The 26847-nt window shown below is 43.8% G+C and overlaps 1 protein-coding gene across 1 annotated transcript in view; it reads right to left on the bottom strand.

Moving 5' to 3' along the window:
* Positions 1 to 7379: 7379 nt before the first annotated feature.
* Positions 7380 to 26847, bottom strand: part of SRBD1 (S1 RNA binding domain 1) — a 342086-nt gene continuing 322618 nt past the window's right edge. The window contains 2 exon segments of the mRNA XM_075338030.1: positions 7380 to 8069; positions 12481 to 12665. Of these exon segments, the coding sequence (XP_075194145.1) occupies positions 7780 to 8069; positions 12481 to 12665 (475 nt within the window). The 3' untranslated portion in view covers positions 7380 to 7779.

A 26847-nucleotide genomic window follows, 5' to 3' on the forward strand; every position in this document is an offset into this window, starting at 1 on the left:
AAATCAGGGTTTACAAGAACGGGCTGTCCGCACAGGACCTCCTTCAGGGCCCGGAAGGAGTCCTCGGCCTGCGGAGTCCAGCGCACCATGACGGACTTCTTGCCTTTGAGAAGGTCCGTCAAGGGGGCTGATAGTCCCGCAAAATCTTTTACAAACCTCCTGTAGTACCCCACGATACCCAGGAAGGCCCTAACCTGCTTCGTGGTCAGGGGTCTAGGCCACTTCTGGATCGCCTCCACTTTGTTAATTTGGGGCTTAATCACTCCTTGGCCTATTACGTAGCCCAAGTAGCGGGCTTCCGTGAGTCCCAACGCACATTTCTTGGGATTGGCTGTCAATCCGGCTGTTCGAAGCGCGTCCACCACCGCTTGTACCTGTTCCAAGTGGGTCTGCCAATCGGAGCTGTAAATAATGATGTCATCAAGGTACGCTGAAGCATACGCCTGGTGGGGTTCCAGCACTAAGTCCATCAACCTCTGGAACGTGGCTGGAGCGCCATGTAACCCAAAAGGCAAGACAACATAGTGGAAGAGACCCTCCGGCGTAACAAAAGCGGTTTTCTCCTTGGCGGACTCCGTTAGTGGCACCTGCCAGTACCCCTTGGTCAGGTCGAGCGTGGTAAAGTATCGCGCCTGTCCCAGCCTATCAATCAGCTCATCCACCCGGGGCATGGGGTAGAGATCAAACTTGGATATTTCGTTCAATCTCCTAAAGTCATTGCAGAACCTTAAGGAGCCATCGGGTTTTGGTATTAGGACAATCGGACTAGCCCATTCACTCCGGGATTTTTCGATGACCCCCAGGCGTAACATTGACTTTACTTCCTCTGATATGGCTTGTCGTCGAGCCTCCGGTACCCGGTATGACTTCAGGCGTACCTTCAGGTGGGGCTCGGTGACAATATCATGTCGTATCAGACTGGTCCTACCGGGCAGCTCGGAGAAGACATCGGGGTTCTGCTGAACCAACCGTCTGGCCTCTCGCCTCTGTGTCTTGGTGAGGGCTTCTCCAATCCTTACTTCCGGTTCGTCCCCTCCGGAGGTCGCTGGAGCCGGATGTGAACGACCCGAAGAGGAGGGAGGTGGGGAAAAAACAGCCATCAGGTTTTCCCGTTCCTGCCAAGGTTTTAATAGGTTGACATGGTATATTTGTTCAGGTTTCCGCCTACCGGGCTGCAATACTTTGTAGTTAACCACCCCGACTCTTTCCTTTATCTCGTAGGGGCCTTGCCACTGAGCCAGGAATTTACTCTCCGCCGTGGGAATCAATACCAACACCCGATCCCCGGGATTAAAGGTCCGCACGGCGGCTTGTCTATTGTAGCGGCCGCTTTGCGCGGCCTGAGCCTCCTGTAAATGCTCCTTCACAATTGGCATGACCGCGCTTATGCGGTTCTGCATACCCAAAATGTGTTCAATCACACTTTTATGGGGGGTGGGCTCCTGCTCCCAGGTTTCTTTTGCCAGGTCCAACAATCCCCGGGGATGTCGCCCGTATAACAATTCAAAAGGCGAAAACCCCGTGGATGCCTGTGGCACCTCTCGTATGGCAAACATCAAATAGGGAAGCATCATATCCCAGTCTTTCCCGTCTTTGGAAATCACCCTTTTGAGCATAGTTTTCAGGGTTTTATTGAATCGTTCCACTAAACCATCCGTCTGAGGATGATACACAGACGTACGCAACTGCTTGATCTGGAGTAGCCGGCATAGCTCTTTGGTCACTTTAGACATGAATGGGGTCCCCTGATCCGTAAGGATCTCCTTGGGCAACCCCACCCGGCAGAACACAGCAAACAACTCCCGAGCTATAAGCTTGGCTGCAGTATGTCTGAGAGGTATCGCCTCTGGATACCGGGTGGCATAGTCAACGATCACTAGGATATGCTGGTGCCCTCGAGCAGACTTTACGAGGGGCCCCACCAGATCCATCCCTATCCGTTCAAAAGGGACTTCTATAATGGGTAACGGTACCAACGGACTGCGAAAGTGGGTCAGGGGTGCGGTAAGCTGACACTCCGGGCAGGTTTCGCAGAACCGTTTTACCTCCCCAAAGACCCCGGGCCAATAGAACCTTTGCAATATTCGCTCCTGCGTTTTCTTGACCCCTAGGTGACCACTCATCAGGTGTTTATGAGCCAAGTCGAGGACCCGCCGGCGATACGGCTGGGGCACCACCAACTGCTCTACCCCTACGCCCCGTATTTCATCTACCCGGTAGAGTAAATCCTGCTTAAGAGCGAAATGGGGGTATCTTACCTGGGCACCAGGCAGCTGTGCCACCCCGTCAACTACTGTCACCCGACTCCGGGCATGTATTAATGTAGGGTCCTGGAGTTGGGCTGTCCCAAACGTATCCGGGGACGCCTCCAACTCCGGGATGGGCTCGACCGTCTCAGCCTCTCCTGCCAATACCTCTAGGGGCGACCTATCAGGTTCACATCCTGTCCCTATCATGGGGACCCCTACGGCAGGCGTCCCGGATTCAGGATTGTAGGGCTCAGGTCCCGGACTGACCAATATCTGAGGGGACTTAGGAGGTCCCTTCCATAAAGTCCAAAAATAGGGCAGATCCCTTCCTAGGATCACATCATAGGGAAGAGTATTAATAAGTCCCACCTCATGTTGCACCTGACCGCAAGGTGCTGTGATGGTGACTATCCCCGTGGGATAGTCTCGGCGGTCCCCATGTATGCAAACCACCCCCACGGTACGTCCGGTGGCCTTTACTTTAGCCCTTAGGGTTGATCGCACAAGGGTCACTAAGCTTCCGGAATCCAACAAGCCTGTAACCGGACATCCATTCACCTGAATTTGGCACAAGTGGGGCTCAGTCTCTGGGTAGACCAGGTCAGCGGTACACACCACCTGAGCATACATTGAACCCCGCCGGGTAACCCCACAATCCATGGGCTCCGTGGTGAGTGGACACTGGGCTTCCATATGTCCCACCCGCTGGCACCGCCAACATCTAATAGGGAAGGACACCCCCTTGACGAGTTGTCGTTTAGGGTACATAGTTTTCCGGACCTCAGGGACGGAGGGTGCAGCTTCAGACGGGACGGTAGCGGACTCCCGCACCGGTGTCAGCGGTGGGTCCTTGGCCCTAGGCTTGGAGGGGCCGAACCGCCGGGCGGTACGCAAAGTCTCAGTGTCCCGTATCAAGTCCTGCGTAGCCACATGCCGCTCTACCAGGGACACTAATTGGTCCAGGGTACTCGGGTCACCCTGTCCGACCCACCGTTGAACGGTGACGGGTAAAGTGCGCACAAAACGATCCACTACTACCCTTTCCACCATTTGCGCCGGGCTCAGAGTGTCAGGCTGCAACCACTTTTTTACAAGATGTAACAAGTCATAGGCCTGGGAGCGTACGGGTTTGGCTTCCTCAAAGAACCACTGATTTACCCGCTGAGCCCGTACATAGGTATTCACCCCCAACCGAGCCAGTATTTCGGCTTTCAGGGTCACATAGTCAATGGCGTCCTCGGTACAGAGGTCCAGGTATGCTTTTTGGGGTTCCCCCGTCAGATAAGGTGACAATACCTCAGCCCACTGCGGGGTCGGCAGCTTTTCCCGCTCGGCCACCCGTTCAAACACCGCCAGGAACGCTTCCACATCATCACCCGGGGTCATCTTTTGCAACGCTTGTCTCACCGCTTTCCGGACGCTGCCGTCATCACCCGATCCCGGGGTTGTTGCTGCCGGTCCGGCACGGATCGACTTGGCCAGGAGAACCATCTGTTCTTGGTGCCTTTTTTCCTGCAATTGCAAGGCTTGCTGCTGACGTGCATTGGCCTGCTCCATCTGTTCTTGGTGCACTTGCAAGGATTGCTGCTGACGTGCATTGGCCTGATCCATCTGTTCTTGGAATTTTTTTTCCTGCATTTGCAAGGATTGGAGCAGGTGTGCATTGGTCTGTTGCTGCTGTGCATTAGCCTGAGCCAAATGCTTTAGTATGTCCTCCATGGCGTCGCCGGGTTTGGGCTGTAGTATAGCCGCTCGAATCCAGGACATGTGCTACTGGGTCACCAGGAATGGATGCTACACCTCACCGGCTGTCATGCCCGCATTCTCCACCATATGTGAGGTAGCGTCGTCGGCTGCGCTGCAGAAGACACGGGATCCAGGCACCAAGGTTCACAGCACACGGTTTATTCCAAAGAAAAAGTCCACAATATTACATATGTGCCTTTCCGGCAGAGAACTCAGGGAGATGTGATCACCCTCACACCCGGCACACCTGCCCTTGTTCCTGAATCTATTTATCCCTCCCTTCAGCCTGTAGGGAAAACAGCATTAACCCTATAGTGGATTATCATGGAGTGAGCACAACCGGGGCGAGACATACCGGCCGTCATAGATAACCCCGGTCACAGTCTCACAGTATTCATTGTGTCTGCATCAGGGTTAAAACCAGTAATCAGACTCCATTGATTTGTGGAAACCCCATCATACATTCCAGAAATAATTTACATTGTAACTTGACGAATCACTGTATCATGGGCACTCTGAAAAGGCAATGCTGCGAGTATGAAAGAAAAAACTAAAAAAACGGAATGCAATTGTAGTATCCACATGAATCTCTGCACTCACTCCCTTTTTTAGGCCGGTAACTGTTAATGATGCATCCTTCCTTAACTTGTCTCCAAAAGTCTGACATATTCTAAGTTAGGGTAAGTTCACATGTCCTGTAGTCATCTGTTAGAATGCATTCGTTGGGAAACGGATTTCTACCGGATCAGTTTTTTTTTTTTTTTTTTTTTAACATGGGTGTCTTTGGACAACGGATCTGTTAACGGATTGCTATTTATCTATCCGCTGTATTTGCATTTCTAATCGATCAATTGTTTTCTTAACGGATCCATTACAACTGGGCAATAAATAGTAAACCGTTAACGGATCCATTGTCCATAGACTGCACATGTTAAAAACAGATCCAGCTGACATCCGTTATTTAACAACAGATCTCTAACCGATCCGTGATAACGGATGACTGCAAGACATGTGAACTCAGCTTTAAAGGGGTGCTCTCAAGTTTGAAAGTTATCTCCTAGTCAAATCATAGAGGATAACTTCCCAATTGCTGAAAAGTCTGACTGCTGAGCAATCCCCAGGGCTACCACTAAAGGGTACTTTACACGCTGCGACATCGCTAACGACTTATCGTCGGGGTCACGGTGTTTGTGAGGCACATCCGGCATCGTTAGAGACATCGCAGCGTGTGACACGTACGAGCGACCTTCAACGATCGCAAAAGTGGTAAAAATCGTTGGTTTTGGAGAGGTCGTTGAAACACCAAATATCGTTGTCTGGTCAGAAGAGATGTTGTTCGTCGTTCCTGCCGCGGAGGAAGGAAGGAGGTGGGCGGGATGTTCGGCCTGCTCATCTCCGCCCCTCCTCTGCTATTGGGCGGCCGTTTAGTGACGTTGCTATGACGCCGAACGAACCGCCCCCTGAAAAAGGAGGCGGTTCGCCGGTCACAGCGACGTCGCTAGGCAGGTAAGTACGTGTGACGGGTACTAGTGATGTTGTGCGCCACGGGCAGCGATTTGCCCGTGACGCACAACCGACTGGGGCGGGTACGCTCGCTAGCGATATCGGTACCGATATCGCAGTATGTAAAGTACCCTTTAGAATGAACGGAACATCAGTGCACTTGATGGACCTCCACTCCATTTAGCAGTAAGAGATCTTCAGAACTCCCTTTCTCAGGATCGTGGGGGGCCAAGGCAGTTGGACCCTCAGTAATCAGAAAATTATCCCTCATCTTGTGGAGAGGGGATAACGTTAAAACATCACATTTCTGAAATGCATAAGTTTGTAATTGGATCACATTGAAGGATGGAATCTGTCATGCATAGACTCTCATGTTACAAAAAAAGTAGATGTTTTCTATCGAATGGCGAGAGATTCTAATGAATTAATATGACAAATTGTATAAATTAAAGGGGTATTCTCATCCCAAGATCCAATCCCAATATGTAGTAGTTATATTAGCCAATACCTTCAATTAGAAATATAGTATAGTTCTCCAGATATAGCCGTTTCTCTTACCTCAGGTGCAGGGCATTGCAGCTTAGCTATCCATGGTTACGACCACTCATGTAGCGACAGGTAGGTGCGAGTGGTCGTAACCATGGATACCTAAGCTGCAATGCGCTGCACATGAGGTAAGAGACATGACTATATCAGGAGAACTATACTACATTTCTCATTGGAGGTATTGGCTAATATTATTATTATTATTACACCTATGACATATTTGGATAGGATCTTGGAGATGAGGATAACCCTTTAATGCCAATGAAAAAAATGCAAAGAGCGGACACATCTGATCAGCCTCCAACAGACCCGAAATATGCCTAAAGAGTGTCCTGTTGTCATATATTTCAACTTTTTTACTTATTTCATCCTGGCTATGTTAATTTTTTTTTTTTTCTTGCCCAAGATTCAGCGCCGCTTCCATGATTGTTGATAGGCTGGAGCCAATCACTTAGCTCAGCACCCCCTGAGCCAAGTTATTGGTTACAGTGCTGTTGGCTTAAAGAGGTTGGCCCCCTACTTTATCATTGATGACCTATCCTTAGGATAAGTCATCAATGTTAGATCATCCGGGGTCCGACACACCACACCCTTGCCAATCAGCCGTTCTCAATGCTGGCGGCGTAAGCAGGCGGACGGAAATGTTCAGTTCCACAGCTGCCCAGTCTTCTGATAGTGGCCGCGGACGGGTACTGCATATCCGCCTCCTATTGATTGGAATAGGAAGTGGATGTGCAGTAAATGTCCGCAGCCGCTATCAGAAGACTGGGCAGCTCTGGAACTGAACATTTCCAGCCACCAGCTGCCACCACCAGCACCGAGAACAGCTGATCGGCAGGGGTGCCGGGTGTTGAACCCCAGCCAATCAGACACTGATGACCTATCCTAAAGAGAGGTCATCAATGTTAAAGTGAACCTGTCACCAGATGTTCAAAGGGCAGATCAAAGTGCATCTGCGCAGGATCTAAATGTCGGCTAGTGTAGATGACGTAGAACATGTCATCCACACTAGCTTCAGAAGGAGGACAAAAATGGCCGAAAGAGGAGGCGCGGGACCCGGAGAACGGTGACACCCATCCGACCAGTCTGCTCAGCACTGACCGTTAGGTGATTATGAACATCCGGTGACAGGTTCCCTTTAAACTAGTGGTCAACCTCTTTAAAGTCACCACTGCAACCTTTACGGGAGGGAAAATAGCAGATAATTTTAGCATTTTTTACACATTAGTTAAAAAAGTTACAGTAAAGGGGGAAACCCTTTAGTGTTAAGCTGCGGAATAACTTTTTTTTTCCTCTTTTTTTGTATAAAAAAAAAATGTAGTCGAGCACACAAAATAGTGTATTAAAAACAAGTTTATACCGTTTTCTGGTTGGTCTCTTACAATTTTTTTACTTTACGAGAAGCTAATAGTATTTTTCTTTTTACTCATACCTGGAGAAAACAAAAGGATTAGTTTGGAATAAAAGCAGAAAAAAAAATACTTCTAATTACCGCGTGTAAAGGGCTCCCTGTCTCGTCGATTCTGCTCTATATTGTGGAACATATAAAACAAGGAGAGGACATTTCAGACGCTGATGTGAGAGGAAATAACTTGGCGTTACAAAAATAACAAAGTATCCTGCCAGAGTTTATTCCTGACTGGCATTTCAGCTCCAAATCCTAAATCACACAGGCACTTTACATGTCAGGAGAGCAGAATTTCTCCTAACAGAAGCTTAGAGCATCGAAAAAGAATTATAAAACGCGTAAAAGGTCCAGCGAAATCCTTGACTGTCTAATATCAACATTCAAGACTTTCACTTCCACCCTTTCTCCGGGTCCCAGTCCAAGACTTCTCCTTCTCTTCTCCTTGGAAAGTTTGTCTTCTGTTATATATCGCATTGGAATTAACCCGGCTTTGCCCACACCGATGTCAACGAAGACGCCGAACAATGTGGCGTTTTCCACTTTCCCAGTTAGAATGGTCCCCAGCTTCAAATCTTCGAGGCAAACTATATTGGTCTTGAAATCAGTTTTGTCAAATTCTGAAAAAGAGTGAACATTTCACAGAAAATTATGATGAGAGCAATAATATTAGCAACTGCGAAACAAAGTCAGGCCTTAAAGGAACTTTCCATCAACATAAAAAAAGCAGTGGAGTAAGGCTACAAAAAAAAAAAAAAAAAAAAAAAAGTTGTATTTGCCTTACGTACACATACCCACACACACGCATGCACACACACCCCCATGGATATAAACACGTGGCGAAAATTGCTGGTACCCCTCGATTAATGAAAGAAAAACCCTCAATGGTCACAGAAATAATTTGAATCTGATAAAATTAATAATAAATAAATAAATCTATGAAAATGAACAAATTAAAGTCAAGTAAAATAAAAAAAAATAAAAAAAATATGGTTGCATAAATATGCACAACCAAACTAATAGTTTCTAGTTCACTTTGAATTTATGACGTCATTCAGATTTTTGGGGTAAGGGTCAATCAGCATGGCACACATAGAATCAGCAGTCTTTGCCCACTCTTCCTTGCAGTAGCTCCAAATCTGTCAGATGGGGAGGGCATCTACTCTTCAGGTCACACACATTTTCAATTGGATTTAGGTCTGGGCCATCAAACAATGTTGAGCATCTTGTCAAGCCATTCTTTTGTTTATTTATGGGTATGCTTATGGCTGCTGTCATTCTGAAAAGTGAAATTCCCCTTCATCTTCAGATTTTTATCAGAGACCTAGACATTTTGGTACAAAATTGACTGATATTTTCCTCCACCCTGACTAAAGCCCCAGTTCCACCTGCTGAAAAATAGTAATACTGCCTCCACCATGTTTCACTGTGGGTATGGTGTTCTTTTTAGGATGCACAGTGTTGGCTTCGCACCAAACATACATTTTGGAATTATGGCCGAAAAGTTCAACCTAGGTCTCATCAGACCATAACACAATGTCCCACATTCTTTTGGCATACCTGATTTATATTTTAACAAAATAAAGCGGTGCGCTGACGTTTTAGTTGTAAAAATACCCTCCCCTTCTTGCCACCTACTCCACGGGGCAGACATATGAAGAATATGTAAATTTGTCATCACATGAGGTTCACTTCATCCATTTTTGATTACTGTTCAGTTCTAGGTAATGTCACTGTTGTGACAAATTTAAACACCTTCTTGATTACTGTCTTCACCATGTTCCATGGTGTATCTAATACCTTGGAAATACTTTTATACCCTTTTCCTGACTGATAACTTTCAACAATAAGATTCCTTTGCTGTGTTGTCAGCTTTTTACTGATTATGCCTTTTGCTGTACAATACAATTAAAAACAGGTCAGGAAAATCTTGCTAGAACAGCTAAAATTTCTATGCGGTTAATCAGAATCACTGTAAGTATTGGGGGGCTTTGCACTGACTACTATGTTATATGAGTGTAAATGTGATTGGCTAATTCTGAACACAATCACATCCCTTATTATAAGAGTGTGTTCACACTTCTGCAATCACATTATTTTACTTTTTGCTATCTTTTTTTTTCCTGTTCCAAATTATTTCAGTTTGTTTTTCAATGGATTTGTTCAGATTATGGGTGACATTAAAGGTGGAAAAAGATCTGAAATTATTTTTCTTGGTATGATTTTTTTTTTTTTTACATTACAAGCACTTTGCATTGTAACAGGAGCGTGTAGACTTTATATCTTTAAGCCGACATGTTCTTGCAATAAAAAGGACAAAACCCCCCAAATAAGCATTGATGGACCCTCAGGATTCTCAAAGACTTTGTGGGCATAAGAATATCGTTGCAGATTTTCATAAATGCGTAAAAAACGCAGCGTGTACACCCAGCCTAATAAAGCACAATGATGTTTGTTGGGTTGAATAGGGACAAGATGCTGTCCTGTTGGATTTGACCAAGGTAACAGTGTTACGCCCCCATGTGGCCTCCCATAAACATCTAAATACTAAAAATATTATAATAACATACCAATAAATGGTAAAGATTTCATCTACACAATGAACTAATCTTTATATTAATGCACGTGTGGTTCACTGGAAACCAACAAGTGTTCCCGAGAGCAGATACAGGGGGCTGACGTCTGTATTCCCAGACTGAGGGTCATTCTTCTTAAGATTACATTCATACGGAAACACACTAAAAGACGTCACATTATAACAAATCATTTCTCTCCAGCCGAATAATTTCCCTTCAATAGAAATGGAACATTAACGCCGGCAAAATAATCGCCGTAAATTCTATAGACATGTAAAAAAAATCATTTGAATCATCTGGGGAACATCTATAAAAGAAGGCAAATAATACGTGAGTAAGAAGGAAAGCTCTGCTGTGAGACGACTCATTTTTGTGGTCAGGCGACCACATATTCAGGAAATGAATTCAAATCTGAAAATAAATTACATGCCATATAAATTGTGAATCAAGAAATGCGCACTTATTAAATAAAGCCACCGGAGACCCGTGGAAGACTGTGGTTAGCTCATGACAGGGCCGACTTCAAGGGCTAAGTGTTATTTCTTGGGACGGTTGATGCTGGATCTGATAAATGGGTGATTTATGAGCTCGAGCAACAAAGACAAATACAGTTTTCAGTGATCTCTTCAATCAAACTCTTTGTAGTCCAGGAGATGGAGAGGATTCAGTGTCCTTCGTCCAGACTCAAAATAGTGATTATTATTTCAGAAGTGAAGCCATGTTCTGTTTAGGGCGTCCGAAAGAAAAAGGACTTTACTTTTACATACTTCTACTTAGTACTGTATGACTCTTTGTAAATATAGTACAAATAGCATATATAAAATGCTACATCAATATGGTTGAAATGGAATAGTATAGTAAGTTGATTGTGTAATGAATATTAACCAACTCTAGTTGTGCCGAGTGTTTCCTAGGTACTGACAGCAAAGGTAGGAGGGGTGTAAGCCGGCCAAGGGGGTTGGCTGGAAAGACAGGCTGGAGTAGAGTCGGTTCTGCAGTAGGGCTCCTGTTGTGTAAATAGTGTTTTGTAACATGGGCCCGTCAGGGAACACGGAAGTATTCTCCAAGTGTCCAGAGCCTACAGCTCACCTCGGTACGGGCTTAACAGAGTCCAGGGACTAGACGGAAATTCCCGGGAGAGAGAATTCCTCGGAACGGGCTTTGGGAAGTTGAGAAGGCTGGAGTAGAATCGGTTCTGCAGTAGGGCTCCTGTTGTGTAGATGGTGCTTTGTAACTTGGGCCAGTCAGGGAACCCGGAAGTATTCTCCAAGTGTCCAGAGCCTACGGCTCACCTCGGTACGGGCTTAGAAGAATCAAGGAACTAGACGGACGTTCACGGGAGAAAGTATTCCTCGGAACAGGTATTGAGAAGTTGAGAGGCTAGAGGCCATCCGAGGCAGCGATCGGACACAGGTAGCCACAGAGAGAAGAGCAAGGGGGGAAGCGGAGGCTTAGACTTGACAGCTGGAAGACTAGGTTCCAGGCAGCGGGCTAGGCAAGACAAAGTACCCCAGGAAACAGTGAGACCGCAGAACCAGATGTTATTGGCCATGTCTGTCATGAAAGTTGAAGAACACATAAATCGTTTCATATTGTGTTGTAAAGAGACTCTCTGTTTGATGTGTTGCACTGCCATGTCTACTACTGTGTATAATATCTATATATATATATATATATATATATATATATATATATATATATATATATATATATATATATATATATATATTATATATATTGTGACGTTGCACCCTGCAACGTGGGGGTACTCACTCAGCATGTGGGTTCAGGTAGACACGGGAGGCACTTTGCTTAAAACCTCAGACTGCTTTATTTAGATTGCATAAAGCATACCGCCAGTACTGAAACAAATGGCATTTACATGCAGGAAAACAGGCACATTTCTAAACATCAGCCCTTCAGAGTCAGTCCAGCACATAAGTCCCAGCAGAGACTTCTCAGAAGAGGTTTCCTCACCTCTGCACCCTGACCCCAGTCAGTATATCAAACCCTCACTCATGGGTTTATTTCTGGAGGTTGCAACCCACCTCCATACACAGACCATGTGCCAAACAGACTGACTCCATTATAAACCATGTGGTCTGTAAACACACCCATGGGCGGGGTATGTAGGTAACCAGACCCACCCATCTCTTTAGTTACCTGAAATCCTCACCCTCTGAACACTGCAATGAATAAACTATGGCACTACAGGTGCCAGCATTCCTGAGGCTCCCACCACTTCCGTGGTACATACCGCCCATTAGTGATGTAGCCAGACGCCATCTCACAATATATATATATTTATACACACACACACACACATATATATATATATATACACACACACACACACATATATATATTTTCTTTTTTTTTTCTAGACAATGTTCAGGAGCCTCTCAATGTAAAGTACTATCAACATATAGAGGAGATGTATGGACCCTGAATTTACCTGTACGCATGTCATAACCTTCAGGCTGGCAGAAACCATCAATGATGAGCTGCAAAGTGAGCACAGTCGTTTTAACTTTTTCAGCTACTTTATCAATTCCTTCTTGTTGGATGTATCCATTGATTTGCTTTTGTATTTTCTCTGAACCTATGTCATCTGTACTTCCACCTACAAATGCCAGAAACCTGTAATAGATATATACACAATCGTTACGACGAGGGAAAATTAAAAATGAGGGTGTAACAATTATCAAATCATTCTCATAAATAATTGTACAGAAAGCATATGGAGAAACAGTGACTACTAATAGATTGGTGGATAGCAAGCACTACGACAGTGATACATACTGTATACGGTATTGTCCAGAGAATCAAAAGTATCCATAGAGGAAAAGAAGAGTAATGATGAGTGAGAAAACAATCAATTAATCAGTTGTGGCACGTTTCGCTCAACCAGAGGTCAGTTCCACCATCCCTTAAAATTTTAGGATCCCCACTGTTTGCTGTCACCATGATTTAATTTAGGAGTCTATTTAGATACCAAAAAATGGTAATTATTTCAGCTCTACAAAGATCTGTTTCTTGTGCACTGTAAAACACTCTAAATTTAAAGGGAACCTGTCAGGTCATTTATGCATTCTAATTAATTAACACATTAGTCCCAACTTCAAATTAAGAAGCATCACTCGATTAAGACACTAACAGCATTGTCACCAAATATCAATTCAGGAGACACAAAGAGTGTATTTATGCATATTAATGATTTCAATAAACTCTTTTAGGATAAAACCCAAACTTTATTGAATAATCAGATATACAAATATTAAAAATAAACAGGGAGACACACCTTGTTGGAGAACGGTTATAAGCCCCTATTCTCTACACACATCAGTATTAAACGTCAGATATCAACTCAAGATCACTACCTTTTTATTTATTAATACATCTAGTCAATTATTATTGATATAGGATCAAAGTTATTGCCTAGGTATTGTTGCTATACAATTGCAGCATACTGCTACTCATATTTCCACTCAATGCAGCTTTCCAACCAGGAATATTACCAAATTACAATAAGTGATCAAGAAGCTATCATATACCCAAATGGTTCCATTTACCTAACACCATGAAGTGTCACAGCATGCACATAGACAGAGGCATAGGCGGCAGCGCATCAAATGGTTTTTTATATTTTAATATTTTTTTCAAAACATTTTTTTTTCAGATTTTTTAAAACTACTATTATACCCATATTATTATATGTCTGTATGGGTATAATAGTAGTTTTAAAAAATCTGAAAAAAATGTTTTGAAAAAAATATTAAAATATAAAAAACCATTTGATGCGCTGCCGCCTATGCCTCTGTCTATGTGCATGCTGTGACACTTCATGGTGTTAGGTAAATGGAACCATTTGGGTATATGATAGCTTCTTGATCACTTATTGTAATTTGGTAATATTCCTGGTTGGAAAGCTGCATTGAGTGGAAATATGAGTAGCAGTATGCTGCAATTGTATAGCAACAATACCTAGGCAATAACTTTGATCCTATATCAATAATAATTGACTAGATGTATTAATAAATAAAAAGGTAGTGATCTTGAGTTGATATCTGACGTTTAATACTGATGTGTGTAGAGAATAGGGGCTTATAACCGTTCTCCAACAAGGTGTGTCTCCCTGTTTATTTTTAATATTTGTATATCTGATTATTCAATAAAGTTTGGGTTTTATCCTAAAAGAGTTTATTGAAATCATTAATATGCATAAATACACTCTTTGTGTCTCCTGAATTGATATTTGGTGACAATGCTGTTAGCATTTATGCATTCTAACCTAGTTGCAGGGTGATGTGTGGCCTAAGACCCCTTCCTACACATCCCTGTGTTGTAATATTGTGTAATGTGAATGTATAAAAATGTGTTTTTATTATTTATGTGTACCCTATGTAAATGAGCAGAGGCTCTAGGCCTCTGGGTGTCGCATCGCCCTGTGGGCGTTTGCATGTTTTCCGTGGAATTGTAAGCCGTGCACCGGGGTGGGCTCTTTAGGATACAGCGAAGTCACGAATGAGAAATAAACGGCCCCAAAACTAGATTAACTAACAAAAGTGATTTACTACAATTTGGATATGGAAGCAATCAAAACAGGGGAAGACATTCAGGGAAAATCCACAAACACTCAGCGAAGAGGCTGAGACCCTTGTGCTATACAGGGTGGCGCCTTACAAAATGAGACTACTACAATATATATACACTGTATGTTACCTACAGGCATGACTGGATATTCCAACCGCCAACTACCTATTAATACCCTTAAACATGAAAAAATTTGGATGGGTGTGAAATACAAGCCGCCCGCGGTATAGCACAACAGTTTACAAATTTAAAATAAATTTACTCTAACCCCCAATTGACCAATTGACTATTCCCCTGCCCCAATATAAATATAGTGCCCTTTAATAGAGGATTTGTCCCAAGATTCACCTTGAATAACCAAACAACTTACTATATACAACGGCTGCTTAGCAAAGAGCATAAAAACTTAAATAAATAACAGATATTTTGTTCAACACAAGTTCCCTCCTGGATGAGCTCGATTATGCCCTAAAGTTCGTGATGAGTCTTAGTAACATCGAGGTGTGAGGTCGTTGTGGTCCACAGAGAAACCTCAATGGCAAAGAATTAAATAATGTAGTCGAGGAAACGATGGTACCAAATGGTGATTGTGGCAGTAACTGTAGCCTGACAGTGTTACTATGCCTAACTAAACTAACTACAGGCCCTGCCTCAGTCTCAAATATTCTGGCGCCAAACTGATGTGAGGTGCGTGCACGGTTACCCACTGTGATGGCGCAGTGGGCCTTACTTATCTTACCGACCCGGGTCTGCTCTGGACAATATGTCTGAAGTACAAAGTCAGATGAGAGGCCTCTCCAACAGCTGAGCAGTACTGCCGGTCACTGTGGCTTGTCTCCTTCGCAACGTCCTATCAACTTCACAAAAGCGTTCTTTCAGCAATCTTCTCCCATCTGGTAAGGATTCGGATACAGCCACGCTCAGCTCCACTTTGTCACAGCTCTGGTCAAGATGATAGATTTCTACTCGCAAATATTAGCTCTTCCCTCTTCTGCACGTCCTCTGTCTCTGTATTCATTCACTGCCAACCGCTTCCAAGATGGCCACCGCTCTACTTCCTGTGATGTACTTCTTTTTATCAGCCTGTAGCTCCGCCCCCATCTGAGCTACCTATTGCAGTCTTTCATCTGTACTGAGAAACAGCGGCCTCTTGTGGTTGAATAATGACATTTTTGTATCTTATAAACTCTTATCACATCATTACTGACAGCTGCAGGTGGTAACGTTACACACAATAATTACTGTTCACATTTATGCAACACAAATATATACATCTAAACCATGCTTGTGAGGTGATAAAGGAGCTTGCCATGCACATCTTTAACCAGGTACATATTACTGGCCATGAACAATGGGAGCTGTTTCACCATCTCACAGAATGGTGTGATACCATGGATTTACATCAGCAATGTGACCGTCGCTACTTGAGATCCTGCGAATGCGCACTTACCATTCCCGCAGCCTTGTTATCCGGGTGCTTGCTTCTTGTCTTCAGACGCGCTCTGCACATGCTCAGAAGACGCCTGCAGTTCCGGTCATGCAAGGAACGCATCTGATGACGAGAAGCAAGCACCCAGATAATAAGGCTGCGGGAATGGTAAGTGCGTATGCGCAGGATCTCAAGTAGCGACGGTCACATCGCTGATGTAAATCCATGGTATCACGCCCACAGGGGCGTGATTCCACGGAAAACATGCAAACGCCCACGGGGCGATGCGACACCCATAGGCCTAGAGCCCCTGCTCATTTACATAGGGTACATGTAAGTAATACAACACATTTTTATACATTCACATTACATAATATTACAATACAGGGATGGGTAGGAAGGGGTTACTAGGCCACACATCACACTGTAGGTTAGAACACATAAATGACCTGACAGGTTCCCTTTAAACCCAAAAACTCACACTTGGTGAACAAACAATATTGTACCCAATAATAGAGGAGAGGTGGCGGTATTTTGGAGCCCCATACAATCTAGGGACTCATGCACAAGTCCGAATTTTCCATGTACAAGAAAAACAGACGGATTTTTGGATCAGAGTGTGGTCTGAGTCCCATCAGTTTTCCTTGTAAGTGGGAAAAAAAAAAAAAAGCGTCTCCATCTTTTCCTTTCTTCCGCGTGTGGTCTGATTTTTTTTGTGGACCTATTGTCTTGCATTGACAATTTTGATCCAATTCTCGGAATCAAAATTGGACAGGTTTCTGTGATCGTCCACTGACCATTTGGTCTGCAAAAAATTATGGACATGTGAGTGGCCCATAGACTATCACAGGTACGAGTGCTCTGTGAAAACTACAGAGCGCACTCATATGAGTACATCTGACATGTGGATCAGCCCTAATGATGACTATATATTGCTGTTGTTTCATACAGTTCTATGGTTATTTTAGGCATAATATTAGGGTCGTAATATAGGCCCCTATACATATTAGACTTATCTCTGTGGGATCGGTAGACTGCTTAATGTATATATGTGCCTCCCGACTGTTCCCCAATAGTTGATGTCAGGAAAGAGAGTGATCAGGCATGCTGAATTTTAATGGATGATCCTTTTGTTCTACTTGGTGATACCATATTTTTCGGACTAAAAGGCACACTTCACTTCTCCCCACACCCATAACCCTACCCTTCTTCCTGCACTGAAGCCGGCGCCAAAAGATAGCGGGATTATGAGAATGGGGAGCAGTGAATACTAATTTTCTTTAGTAGCGAGCACACAGGATCACTCAACCGCTTACTACAGTGGGTGTAAAGAGCAGTGAATATTCCGGCAGCTGACAACAGTGTGTAACTGAGCACGCATGGCACTGACATCATGGGCTACGCTGCTTACACGCTGTAGTCAGTGGCTAGCATCAAAGGAAGACACCACGCACCGCGTGATGTGACACATATATCCCGGAATTGGGTCCATGATGGGGGATCATATATACCAGGATGAGGGACATATATAACAGGAAGGTGATCATATATAACAACAGGATGGGTCCATGATGGGAATCATATATATCAGGATGGGTCCATGATGGGGATCATATATTCCGGGATGTGTCCATGATGGGGATCATATATACCAGGATGAGGGGCATATATACCAGGATGGGGTTTATATATACCAGGATGAGGGACATATATAACAGGATGGTGATCATATATAACAACAGGATGGTTCCATGATGGGAATCATATATATCAGGATGGGTCCATGATGGGGGATCATATATACCAGGAAGAGGGACATATATAACAGGATAGTGATCATATATAACAACAGGATGGTTCCATGATGGGAATCATATATATCAGGATGGGTCCATGATGGGGATCATATATACCGGGATGTGTCCATGATGGGGATCATATATACCAGGATGGGTCCATGATGGTGATCATATATACCAGGATGGGTCCATGATGGGGATCATATATACCAGGATGAGGGGCATATATACCAGGATGGGTCCATGATGGGGATCATATATACCAGGATGAGGGGCATATATACCAGGATGGGGATTATATATACCGGATGGGTCCATGATGGGGATCATATACACCAGGATAAGTCCATGATGGGAATCATATATACCAGGATGGGTCCATGATGGGAATCATATATATCAGGATGGGTCCATGATGGGGATCATATATAACAGGATGGGTCCATGATGGGGATCATATATACCAGGATGAGTCCATGATGGGGATCATATATACCAGGATGGGTCCATGATGGGGATCATATATACCAGGATGGGTCCATGATGGGGATCACATATACCAGGATGGGTCCATGATGGGGATCATATTTACCAGGATGGGTCCATGATGGGGATCATATATATCATTATGAGGGACATATATACCAGGATGGGGATCATACATACCAGGATAGGGATCAAATATAGCTGGATGCGGATCATATCTACCAGGATGGGGATTAATATACCAGGACGAGGGACAGATATACCAAAATGGGCCCAGGATTGCGAACATATATACCAAGATGAGGGCTTATTTTGCCAGATGGGACCAGAATGGGGAACATATATACCCAGATCTGCCCAGGATGAGGGTCATAAATACCAGGATGGGGATCATATATACCAGGATGGGACAAGGATGGGGGACATATATACCTGGATAGGTCCATGATGGGGATCATATGTACTGGGATGGGTCCATGATGACGATTACATATACCAGGATGGGTGCATGATGGGGATCATATATACCAGGATGGGTGCATGATGGGGATCATATATACCAGGATGGGTCCATGATGGGGATCATATATACCAGGATGGGTGCATGATGGGGATCATATATACCAGGATGGGTCCATGATGGGGATCATATATACCAGGAGGGGTCCATGATGGCGATCATATATACGAGGAGGGGTCCATGATGGCACATATCTAGGATACAGCATAAAACACCCATGCTAGGGCTGATAACATAGAATAATAGCTTTTTACATTGTTAATAAACATGCATGAGCCAGCCCATAATTCCCATGCACACACCACCAACCAGGAAAAGATACCTCAGAAACGCCTGGTTGGTGGTGTGTGCATGGGAATTACGGGCTTGCTCATGCATGTTTATTAACAATGTAAAAAGCTATTGTTCTATGTTATCAGCCCTAGCATGGGTGTTTTATGCTGTATCCTAGACTGTGTGCTGCAACATATGTAAGTGTACACTATGTCTATAAAATTTGTACTAATATGCAATGGTGGCACTCTGTAAGGATCATCATTAACCCTATACAATGTCACCTGCCGTCCAGTAATTATTGATGATTTTATGGATTCTCATCACTTGTTTTCCAATAAATGTATTTGATTTTTGCACCTTAAAAACTCGTTCTGTTTCTCCTTCAACTATTGTTCCTGACTTGTGCAACGTTGGGTATATGTCTACCCACCTACACCCACATTTTTTGTTGTACGGTGCTATGGAGTATCCTTTTCAATTACATTCTGTATATACAGGATGAACATATAACATTATCATGTAACCTTTAATTCAGCAGCATGGAAGAGCACGTGATCAAACATGATTTAGTGGCAAGTCATAGTTTTTACAGCAACTATTACGACAGATGACTCTCCCGCCTGACCACAACTGAAGAGGATGAAAAATGAGAACAAAAGTGGCTAAAATCATTCTTTGAGTCATATACATGAAGAGATGTAAGCACTGTAACCAAATTACCGGACGACTGTTAATCCGGTCACCTCCAGGAAAACAGGAGTGAAAAGTCCTCTACATATCAGGAGAAAGAAAACACGGGGTAAAGCCTTTGAACACCCAGTCTGACTTTTTACATGCCATACACACAGATTACTTAAAGTGATTATCCACCTTCAAAAGAGGGTCATATCCTAAACTGAGAAAAGCAGCATAATACTCAGCTATCAATTGCAGAATGGCTAGCGACAGAACTGGCCCATTTATAACAGGATGTAAGATTGCCAACGCGTGCTTGTTTCTAGACTTTGAAGGACTTAATCCAGATGGATATTTAATATCCAGCTTGAACGCGGCTGGAGGATGCCCAGGATAAAGCTGAAGACAGGAGAGCAATCGATACGCTATGTTATGCTTTAGTGATAATGCATTGTATCGATTGGCTCTATTTTTAAAAGTCATTGCTAAGAAGAAAGTTGAAGGATGACTTGAGAGCACTTCAAGGTGGGCAAGTTATGAAACAAGGTAAAATTATTTTTTGCCAGGTTCTATGCCAGTCGTCCTTTATCAGATACCCTAAGAGCATTAACTTGTGCTGCCCCTATAATAATTGTACGTTTACATGAGCTGCAGTTTGTTAGATTCGGTCAAGAGGAGAAAGATTAAAAGGGTCAGCTGAGAATAAAGTGAAGATAAGGAGATTAGTATAAAAGAGGAAACAAGGGGCAGTTTAGAATAAAATAGGAGACAAGGGGCAGCTTAGAATAAAAGAGGAGACAAAGGGCAGCTTACAATAAAAGAGGAGACACGGGGCAGCTTAGAATAAAAAAAAAGACAAGGGGCAGCTTAGAATAAAAGAAGAGACAAGGGGCAGCTTAGCATAAAAGAGGAGACAAGGGGCCGCTTAGAATAAAAGAAGAGACAAGGGGCAGCTTAGAATAAAAGAGGAAACAAGGGGCAGCTTAGAATAAAAGAGGAGACAAGGGGCAGCTTACAATAAAAGAGGAGACATGGGGCAGTTTAGAATAAAAAAAAAAGACAAGGGCAGCTTAGAATAAAAGAGGAGACAGGGGGCAGCTTACAATAAAAGAGGAGACACGGGGCAGCTTAGAATAAAAGAGACAAGGGGCAGCTTAGAAATAAAAGAAGAGACAAGGGGCCGCTTAGAATAAAAGAGAAGACCAGGGGCAGCTTAGAATAAAAGAAAAGACAAGGGGCAGCTTAGAATAAAAGAAAAGACAAGGGGCAGCTTAGAATAAAAAAGAGGAGACATGGGGCAGCGTAGAATAAAAGAGGAGACATGGGGCCGCTTAGAATAAAACAGGAGACAAGGGGCAGCTTAAAATAAAAGAGGAGACAAGGGGCAGCTGAAAATAAAAGAGGAGACAAGGGGCAGCTTAGAACAAAAGAGAAGACAAGGGGCCGCTTAGAATAAAAGAGGAGACAAGGGGCAGCTTACAATAAAAGAGGAGACACGGGGCAGCTTAGAATAAAAGAGACAAGGGGCAGCTTAGAATAAAAGAAGAGACAAGGGGCCGCTTAGAATAAAAGAGAAGACCAGGGGCAGCTTAGAATAAAAGAAAAGACAAGGGGCAGCTTAGAATAAAAGAAAAGACAAGGGGCAGCTTAGAATAAAAGAGGAGACAAGGGGCAGCGTAGAATAAAAGAGGAGACAAGGGGCCGCTTAGAATAAAAGAAAAGACAAGGGGCAGCTTAGAATAAAAGAAAAGACAAGGGGCAGCTTAGAATAAAAGAAGAGACAAGGGGCAGCTTAGAATAAAAGAAAGGGGCCGTTTAGAATAAAAGAGGAGACAAGGGGCAGTTTAGAGTAAAAGAAGAGATAAGGGGCAGCTTAGAATAAAAAAAGGAGACAATGGGCAGCTTAGAATAAAAAAGGAGACAATGGGCAGCTTAGAATAAAAGAGGAGACAAGGGGCCGCTTAGAATAAAAGAGGAAACAAGGGGCCGCTTAGAACAAAAGAGAAGACAAGGGCTGCTTAGAACAAAAGAGGAGACAAGGGGCAGTTTAAAATAAAAGAGGAGACAAGGGGCAGCTAAAAATAAAAGAGGAGACAAGGGGCAGCTTAGAATAAAAGAGGAGACATGGGGCCGCTTAGAATAAAAGAGGAGACAAGGGGCAGCTTAAAATAAAAGAGGAGACAAGGGGCAGCTTAAAATAAAAGAGGAGACAAGGGGCAGCTTAGAACAAAAGAGAAGACAAGGGGCCGCTTAGAATAAAAGAGGAGACAAGGGGCAGCTTAAAATAAAAGAGGACACAAGGGGCAGCTAAGAATAAAAGAGGAGACAAGGGGCAGCTTAGAAAAAAACAAAAAACAAGAGGCAGCTTAAAGTAAAAGAGGAAACAAGGGGCCGCTTAGCATAAAAGAGGAGACAAGGGGCAGCTTAGAATAAAGGAGAAGACAAGGGGCAGCTTAGAATAAAAGAGGAGACAAGGGGACGCTTAAAATAAAAGAGGAGACAAGGGGCAGCTTAGAATAAAAGAGGAGACAAGGGGCAGCTTAGAATAAAAGAGGAGACAAGGGGGAGCTTAGAATAAAAGAGGAGACAAGGGGCAGCTTAGAATAAAAGAGGAGACAAGGGGCAGCTTAGAATAAAAGACAAAGGGCAGCTTAGAATAAAAGAGACAAAGGGCAGCTTAGAATAAAAGAGAAGACAAGGGGTAGCTTAGAATAAAAGAAGAGACAAGGGGCAGCTTAGAATAAAAGAGGAGACAAGGGGCAGCTGAAAATAAAAGAGGAGACAAGGGGCAGCTTAAAATAAAAGAGGAGACAAGGGGCAGCTTAGAACAAAAGAGAAGACAAGGGGCAGTTTAAAATAAAAGAGGAGACAAGGGGCAGCTAAAAATAAAAGAGGAGACAAGGGGCAGCTTAGAATAAAAGAGGAGACAAGGGGCCGCTTAGAAAAAAACAAAAAACAAGAGGCAGCTTAAAGTAAAAGAGGAAACAAGGGGCCGCTTAGCATAAAAGAGGAGACAAGGGGCAGCTTAGAATAAAGGAGAAGACAAGGGGCAGCTTAGAATAAAAGAGGAGACAAGGGGCCGCTTAAAATAAAAGAGGAGACAAGGGGCAGCTTAGAATAAAAGAGGAGACAAGGGGCAGCTTAGAATAAAAGAGGAGAAAAGGGGGAGCTTAGAATAAAAGAGGAGACAAGGGGCAGCTTAGAATAAAAGAGGAGACAAGGGGCAGCTTAGAATAAAAGACAAAGGGCAGCTTAGAATAAAAGAGACAAAGGGCAGCTTAGAATAAAAGAGAAGACAAGGGGTAGCTTAGAATAAAAGAAGAGACAAGGGGCAGCTTAGAATAAAAGAGGAGACAAGGGGCAGCTGAAAATAAAAGAGGAGACAAGGGGCAGCTTAGAACAAAAGAGAAGACAAGGGGCAGTTTAAAATAAAAGAGGAGACAAGGGGCAGCTAAAAATAAAAGAGGAGACAAGGGGCAGCTTAGAATAAAAGAGGAGACAAGGGGCCGCTTAGAAAAAAACAAAAAACAAGAGGCAGCTTAAAGTAAAAGAGGAAACAAGGGGCCTCTTAGCATAAAAGAGGAGACAAGGGGCAGCTTAGAATAAAGGAGAAGACAAGTGGCAGCTTAGAATAAAAGAGGAGACAATGGGCCGCTTAAAATAAAAGAGGAAACAAGGGGCAGCTTAGAATAAAAGAGGAGACAAGGGGCAGCTTAGAATAAAAGAGGAGACAAGGGGCAGCTTAGAATAAAAGAGGAGACAAGGGGGAGCTTAGAATAAAAGAGGAGACAAGGGGCAGCTTAGAATAAAAGAGGAGACAAGGGGCAGCTTAGAATAAAAGACAAAGGGCAGCTTAGAATAAAAGAGACAAAGGGCAGCTTAGAATAAAAGAGGATACAAGGGGCAGCTTAAAAAAAAAGAGGAGACAAGGGTCAGCTTAGAATAAAAGAGACAAAGGGCAGCTTAGAATAAAAGAAAAGACAAGGGGCAGCTTAGAATAAAAGAAGAGACAAGGGGCATCTTAGAATAAAAGAGGAAACAAGGGGCAGCTTAGAATAAAAGAGGAGACAAAGGGCAGCTTAGAATAAAAGAGGAAACAAGGGGCAGCTTAGAATAATAGAGAAGACAAGGGGAAGCTTAGAATAAAAGAAGAGACAAGGGGCAGCTTAGAATAAAAGAGGAGACAAGTGGCAGCTTAGAATAAAAGAGACAAAGGGCAGCATAGAATAAAAGAAGAGACGAAGGGCAGCTTAAAATAAAAGAGGATGCAAGGGGCAGCGTAGAGTAAAAAGAGGATGCAAGGGGCAGCTTAAAATAAAAGAGGAGACAAGGGGCAGCTTGGAATAAAAGAGGAGACAATGGGCAACTTAGAATAAAAGAGAAGACAAGGGACAGTTTATAATAAAAGAGGAGACAAGGGGCTGCTTAGAATAAAAGAGGCTTCAGTATCTGCCCTACCTTTCCCTGATGAAGCTGCTTTTGTAGCGATACGTGTGGGGCTTCCCACCCTGAGCTATTCACCTCCATGGGCACTATCCAACCATCATCCGTGCTGCCACATGTGAGCTAGTCTGTTAATGTTTGGAGAAACCCAATAGTCTAACACTTTATTTTTCCTGCCTGCTTTGCAGTGCATATTTATGGGCGTGCTATCATTACATAAGACATATGAGCTACTTTGTTTGATTATTGGATATTTCCTAATACTACTGCTATATTTTTCTTGCAATACGTGCAACACATGCATATGGGTTAATTATATATATTTTTTTCACCTATCTACATGGACATCACCTCACCATGATTTGCACTACCATTGCATGTGAATTGTTCTGCTAGGTCATTTAGGCTTTCTACCCTGTTTGTAGCCCTGCTCATATTTATGCCTTATTATTTATTATTTATTGTATGGTGTTCCAGACTTGCAGCACTTTTGACCTATGGTTGGGTGAATTTCATGTCCTTCAGCATTTGTATTATGAACATGGATTTTGATATGTGTTTTTCTATGTAGTGCATTCATTTTCTGTCTTGGATTGTGAATTTTCATGGGGTTTATTGCTCGTGTTTTGGTTGTGTTTTTAATTGTTTTTAATGTACTTTTGATACTGAATAAAGGTTTATTTAGCACATATTGCATTGATTGGGTCATGTGTGCCCCTGTTTCTCTGTGTCGTGTCTTCGTCTTTTTTCTTCAATTGGTTCCTTCACTGCACTGGGGAGCACCCAACATTTATTTATTTTTAAGTATTGCAGTGGTGCGCTCTATCTTTCTTCTTGTTGTAGAATAAAAGAGGAGACAAGGGTAAAACAAGCAATTGTATAAAGGAGGAGACAGGTGACAAGGGACACTGGGGTAAGAATGAAGAGACAAAGGGCAGGTTAGTATAGGGCAGGAAAGTTGTAGCAGCCTAGTATAGAGGAGATAAGATGGTGCAACTTACTAAAGACAAGCAGAAAAGGCATTTTAGCATAAAATAGCAGGACACAAAAGGCTGCTTAACATAAGGAAGTGACATGGGGCAGTTTAGTATAGCAGAGGTGACAACAGGCAGCTTAAGCTGGTGTCACACATAACGACGACGACAACGACGTCGCTGCTACGTCACCATTTTCTGTGACGTTGCAGCGACGTCCCGTCGCTGTCGCTGTGTGTGACATCCAGCAACGACCTGGCCCCTGCTGTGAGGTCGCCGGTCGTTGCTGAATGTCCAGCTTCATTTTTTGGTCGTCACTCTCCCGCTGTGACACACACATCGCTGTGTGTGACAGCGAGAGAGCGACGAAATGAAGCGATCAGGAGCCGGCACTGGCAGCTGCGGTAAGCTGTAACCAGCGTAAACATCGGGTAACCAAGGGAAGACCTTTCCCTGGTTACCCGATGTTTACGCTGGTTACCAGCCTCCGCTCTTGCTGCCAGTGCCGGCTCCTGCACTGTGACATGAGGCTGCAGTATGCATCGGGTAATTAACCCGATGTATACTGTAGCAAGGAGAGCAAGGAGCCAGCGCTAAGCAGTGCGCGCGGCTCCCTGCTCTCTGCACTGTGACATGTAGCTGCAGCACACATCGGGTTAATTAACCCGATGTGTGCTGCAGGAGAGCAAGGAGCCAGCGCTAAGCGCGGCTCCCTGCTCTCTGAACATGTAGCACAGCGACCTTATGATCGCTGCTTCTGCTGTGTTTGACAGCTAAGCAGCGATCATAACAGCGACTTACAAGGTCGCTGTTACGTCACCGAAAATGGTGATGTAACAGCGACGTCGTTGTAGCTGTCGTTTAGTGTGACACCAGCTTTAGCATAGAAGAGGATATAAGGAGCAGAAACAATAGAAGAAAAGAAACAAGGGCCAGCTCAGTACAGAGGAAAAATCAATGGGCAGCTTAGTATAGAGGGAGACACGGGCAGCTTATTATTAAGGAGAAGGCAAGGGTTGGCTTAGGAGAGAGGAGGTGACAAGAGGCAGCATTATAAAGAGAAGACAAAAGGCAGCTTATTATAGAGGCGACAAGGAGCCACTTAGTATAAAATGAGACAAGAAGCAGCATAGTATATGCAAAGAGGAAAAAAAAGAGGACAGTTTAGTAGAGCGGAGACAAGGGGAAGCAGAGTATAGGGAATGAGATAAATGTCAGGTTAGTATAGAGGAAGAGAAAATGGGGAACGTAGTATAGTGGAAAATACAAGGGACAGTTTAGTATAAAGGAGGAGACAAGGGCTTAGTATAGAGAAATAGACAAGGGGCAACTTAGTATAAAGGAGGAGACAAGGGGCAACTTAGTATAAAGGAGGAGACAAGGGGCAACTTAGCATAAAGGAGGAGACAAGGGGCAACTTAGTATAAAGGAGGAGACAAGGGGAAACTTAGTATATAGGAGGAGACAAGGGGAAACTTAGTATAAAGGAAGAGACAAGGGGCCACTTAGTATAAAGGAGGAGACAAGGGGCAACTTAGTATAAAGGAGGAGACAAGGGGCCACTTAGTATAAAGGAGGACACAAGGGCCACTTAGTATAAAGGAGGAGACAAGGGGCAACTTAGCAT

The sequence above is a fragment of the Anomaloglossus baeobatrachus genome, chromosome 3 (genome assembly GCF_048569485.1).
Source record: "Anomaloglossus baeobatrachus isolate aAnoBae1 chromosome 3, aAnoBae1.hap1, whole genome shotgun sequence".
Classification (NCBI taxonomy): domain Eukaryota; kingdom Metazoa; phylum Chordata; class Amphibia; order Anura; family Aromobatidae; genus Anomaloglossus; species Anomaloglossus baeobatrachus.